The sequence below is a fragment of the Ammospiza nelsoni genome, chromosome 9 (assembly GCF_027579445.1).
Source record: "Ammospiza nelsoni isolate bAmmNel1 chromosome 9, bAmmNel1.pri, whole genome shotgun sequence".
Taxonomy (NCBI): Eukaryota; Metazoa; Chordata; class Aves; order Passeriformes; family Passerellidae; genus Ammospiza; species Ammospiza nelsoni.
Window position 1 is genome coordinate 3033763 of NC_080641.1, and position 4864 is coordinate 3038626.

Sequence of the window (4864 nt, forward strand, 5' to 3'; positions counted from 1 at the left end):
GCCAATGGGGACCCAAAGAGACCATTGCGACATCACTGGACTTGGGGAAACAAAGATCTGTTGTGATACTACAGGGCCTCATGGAACCAAGGGGCAATTGTGATGCTGCAGGGCCCCAAGGATCCAAGAACATGGAAAAGTTCTGGTTGGCTTGTCCTGACTGGTCCAGCTGACCTTGGCATGTTGAGGATTGGTTCTCATCTGCCCCTAAAACCCTGGACTTCTGTGCTTTCCTTCCTGTGGGAAAGAACTCTCCCACTCCTCCAGGGCTTCATGGCTGAAATTGGGATTCCACGTCCAAATTCAGTTACATCGAAGGATGATTCCTGTATGAAGCCTGCCAGAACAGACAGCTCTGGATGGCTTTGGCATCTTGGGGGCCACCTCTTATCTGCCTTCAAAACATTGGGGGGCTGTGCTTTTTTTTCCATGGAAAAATCATCTTTCAAGTGCAGGTGTTCATAGCCAAAATTGGGAATCTGCCTCCAAAATTCCTTATATCCAAGGACAGCTCCCAGACAAAAGCTGCCAGGACTGTCTAGGTTTCCTTGGCTTCCTGAGGGCCAGCTCTTATCTGCCTTTGAAACTCTGGGGCTCTGTACTTTCCTTCCTATTGAAAAGAACTGTCACTCTTGTCCAGGTGCTCATGGACAAAACTGGAATTTGGCCTCCCAAGATCTATCTACCCAAGGACTGCTCCCAGACAAAAGTTGCAAAGACAAACAGGTCTGGCTGGCCTTGGCCTCCTTGGGTCTGCCTCTAATCAGCCTTTGAAACACTGGGGCTCTGCCCTTTCCTTCCTGTGGAGAGCTGCCATTCTGTTCCAAGCAATCGTGGCTTAAATGGAATTCCACCTCCAAAACTCCACAAATATCCAAGGGTTGTTTTCAGACAAAAGCTGTAAGGAAAGACAGGTCTGGCTGGCCTTGGCCTCTGGTGCTGCCTTCAAAACCCTGGGGCTCTGTGGGTTCCTTCCTGTAGAAAAGAACTGTGCCTCTTGTCCAGGCACCCATGGCCTCAAGCATATGAGCATTGTATAGGGATAAAGGAGCTCTGTGCTCAGTGGGGTGGAAACTGAGGACAGCAGAGGAGAGCCCTGGGAGGGACTGAAGGGTGCTTTCAGAGTTGGTGAATAATTCTGACAAAGTAGAGAAAAGCCTGAACAGAAAAATCAATGCCAAGGGTGGCTAGGGAGGCCCAGATTGGGAACAAGGAGAAAGGAATTTCCCTCCCTGGGCAGGGCTGTGGTGCAGCACATCCGCAGCAGGAGCCTGAAGCAGCCCAAGGCTTTGTGTGGGCAGGCAGAGGCAGGCAGGAGGCAGAGCAGTCAGCAAAGGAAGGGCCCAGCAACGTGGGGCAGCCGGGGGATGCTGACAGCCTGCAGGGACAGAGGCGCAGGGCAGGGACACCGTGGGACAGCCTGGGCTGCACAGGGCACAGGGATGGGCAGCAGCTGCAAGACAGCCCTGCCAGAGCCAACTTGGGCAGCACTTTGGCCATGGCTGCTGGGCCTGGGCCTGAGGCCACAGGGGGACAAGTGACCCTTGCAGGGCTGGGGCCTCATTGCCTCCTTGTCCCTGCTCAGCAGCCTGGCAGGGGCCGCCCCATGCTCCTGTCCCTGGCATTGCACATCCCCACATGCCAGTGCCCATCCTGGGAAGAGCCCTGAGCAAGGAGGGAGGGACAGGATCTGCCTGGCCAGGGGCTGGGGCTCAGGCTTGAGCCCTTTGCATTCCTAAAATGCATCCAGCTTTGCTCAGCACCAGAGACACCTTTGCCTTGCTTGTCCCCAGCTGTCATCACTGCCTCCAGTGTTCTGCACTAACTGGAACTTGGGGACACTTTCTCAGTCGTGTTCCTCAGTGGGACCCATTAAAACTTCAATAAGTTTCAGAGTTTCAATTTAATTTTGAGTTCTTGAGAAGTTTTTGAGCACTCTCTCAGGGACTGAGTCTGATGTAAACAACACCAAAGTCCCAGGAGGTTCATTAAAGTCCTTGGGCTGTGTCTGTGCTGCTGAGCTTTAAAGGAACAGCTCTTCCCAGGACCTGCTCCTCTCCCAGCCCAGCAGGCCTGAAGGCTCTGCCTGCAGGCACTGAGGGGACAGGAGCCAGGCAGAGACAGGCTGAAGGCAATCAGGATTGGGAAGACATTGAGCTGAGACTTCACTTGGGGAAAGATCTTCACAGCCCTGGGCATGGTGAGTGTGTGGGTGCAGGGCAATGACCCCTGTGCTCCTGGAGGGATCTCCTGAAGGCAGTGTACCCCACAGCCTGGGGGATGTGTCAGGAGAACTCTCCCCATTTCTCTGTGGCACAGGAGGAGCAGGAGGAGGATGTGCTGTAGAGCCGGGCTGCCCTGGGCACCATCAGAGGGACAGGGCAGGACGGCTCCTGCTGCCAGGGACGGCTGCAGAGGGTGAAGCTGGGGCTGCAGCCAGGGCTGCCCAGAGCTGTCCTGCAGAGCAGCTCCTGCAGCCCTCAGGGCTCTTGGCCAGCCCAGGGCATGTGCCACTTTCCAGGGGCAGCTCTCAGCCTGCCTGGCAGCTCCCCATGGATGCTGCAGGGGAGAAGTTGGAGAGGGAAGGAGCCACCCCCATCAGGGCAGATTCCTCCTGCTCTGGAGATGGTGCTGCATGGCCAGGGCTGCTCTCAGCTTTCTCCTAAAGGGAAGGGAAAGGGGCTGTCAGCTTTGGCTGTGTCACTGAGACTCCTGCACTGTCACCCTGGGCATCAGCAGATGGGCCTCAGATCTCCCTCAGAAAGTGCCTCCTCATCCTCCTCTCCCTACAGACAGCAGCAGCAGCTCCTTGGCTTTCAGCATCTCTGTTTGTCCGGCCTTCCCTTAAGCCCTGCTGCCAGGGAGATGCCCCTGGGCAGTGCTCTGTGCTGGGTGGGGCCTGCAGGGCAGAGCTGAGCCCCCAGGGCTGGGCTGGGCTCTGGCAGCACTGGCAGGGACAAGGCTTGGATAGAGAGAAACAGCTCCCAGTAGGCACAACTCAAGGCAGCAGAGAGCAAGACCAACCCTTGGCATCCCTCCCTGTCCAGCTGTGTAGGGAAAGAGAGAAGAGCTTAGAGAAGTCCTCTAGAGACTTTTAAACTGGAGTCTTTAAAAACTCGACTTATTTTTCAAGCTCAGTTTATGTTGGATCACCCTTAACTAGAGGGAGGTGGAATGGGCAAAGTGCACCTGTGTGGGGACCAGCAGGTCTGACAGCAATGGGGCAGAGGGAGCCCTGTTTTCCCTGTGGGCTTCCCCAGGGTTCAGGCTGAGAGCAGTGCTTAATGTGAATCAGTAACTCAGGAGCATAAACCCAAGCTCAAGAATAAACATATTGAGTGAAGTTTCCCCACAGGAAGAGAAGTAGCTTTGAGAGAATTCCTAAAATAACCCTATAGGGTTGATTCCAAGAGCTTGGTCTCAGCTTTTCAATGTCTTGTTTCTACAGTCCACAATGCCCAGAGTTATGAATGTCGAACAGTAGCTCCATCAGGCATTTCCTCCTGCTGGCATTGGCAGACACGCGGCAGCTGCAGCTCCTGCACTTCTGCCTCTTGCTGGGCATCTCCCTGGCTGCCCTCCTAGGCAACGGCCTCACCATCAGCACCGTAGCCTGCAGCCACCACCTGCACACGCCCATGTTCTTCTTCCTGCTCAACCTGGCCCTCAGCGACCTGGGCTCCATCTGCACCACTGTCCCCAAAGCCATGCACAATTCCCTCTGGGACACCAGGAACATCTCCTACTCAGGGTGTGCTGCACAGGTGTTTTTCTTTATCTTCTTCATTGGAGCAGAGTTTTCCCTTCTGACCGTCATATGCTACGACCGCTACGTGTCCATCTGCAAACCCCTGCACTACGGGACCCTCCTGGGCAGCAGAGCTTGTGCCCACATGGCAGCAGCTGCATGGGCCAGTGGCTTTCTCAATGCTCTGCTGTATACAGCCAATACATTTTCCCTACCCCTGTGCCATGGCAATGCCCTGGATCAGTTCTTCTGTGATATCCCCCAGATCCTCAAGCCTTCCTGCTCACACTCCACCTTCCGAAATATTCAGATTTCATTGCTTGGTGTCTGTTTAAGTTTTAGTTGTTTTGTGTTCATTGTTTTCTCCCATGTGCAGCTCTTCAGGGCTGTGCTGAGGATCCCCTCTGAGCAGGGAAGGCACAAAGCCTTTTCCACCTGCCTCCCTCACCTGGCTGTGCTCTCCCTGTTCCTCAGCAGTGCCTTTTTTGCCTACCTGAAGCCCCCCTCCATCTCCTCCCCACCCCTAGATCTCGCCCTGTCAGTTCTGTACTCGGTGGTGCCTCCAGTACTTAACCCCCTCATCTACAGCCTGAAGAATCAGGAGCTCAAGGCTGCGGTGTGGACACTGATGAGTGGACCATTTAGGAAACATTAAACTGGTTGCCAATTTCTGCATATCTCTTGAAATAAAAGTGATCTTTGATACTACTTGTTGGATTGGTTATGTTTTTTATTCTGTTTTCATTTTTTAATATTCTCCCTAATCCAAGGCCATTTTTTCGACAATTTCTTATTTTGTTTCTCTAGTCTTCCCTATGGCCTCATACTGTGTCAATGAGGAGCTGGTCTCTTGGTGGCTTTAAAGGAGCTATAGGATTTCCCAGCAGAGTTTTCACAGGAGATCCCCCTATTGTTGCCTTCTCTGGAGCAGCAGCAGCAATGTCTGTGTGCAGAGCTGGGGGCAGATCAGTGCTGGCCCAGCAGCTGTGCCCAGCAGCAGCAGCACTTGGTGTTGCCAGTGCTGCTGCCGTGGCCCTGCCCCGCTGCCCTGGTGGCCCTGGTGTTGCTGCAGGGCCTGAGTGCTCTTGGGGCCGGGCACTGGCTCAGCAGCCCCTG

General features: G+C 54.4%; 1 protein-coding gene across 1 annotated transcript; it reads left to right on the forward strand.

Annotated features, from left to right (window-relative positions):
* The first annotated feature begins 3470 nt into the window (after window positions 1–3470).
* On the forward strand, window positions 3471–4403 carry LOC132076956 (olfactory receptor 14A16-like). The gene has a single exon (XM_059478384.1). The coding sequence runs from the start codon at window positions 3471–3473 to the stop codon at window positions 4401–4403; it is 933 nt and encodes a 310-aa protein (XP_059334367.1).
* The last annotated feature ends 461 nt before the right edge of the window (window positions 4404–4864 follow it).

What these genes read in the sequence shown, in the direction of transcription:
- LOC132076956 (XM_059478384.1), top strand. Translation starts at nt 3,471, where the DNA reads ATGTCGAACAGTAGCTCCATCAGGCATTTCCTCCTGCTGGCATTGGCA.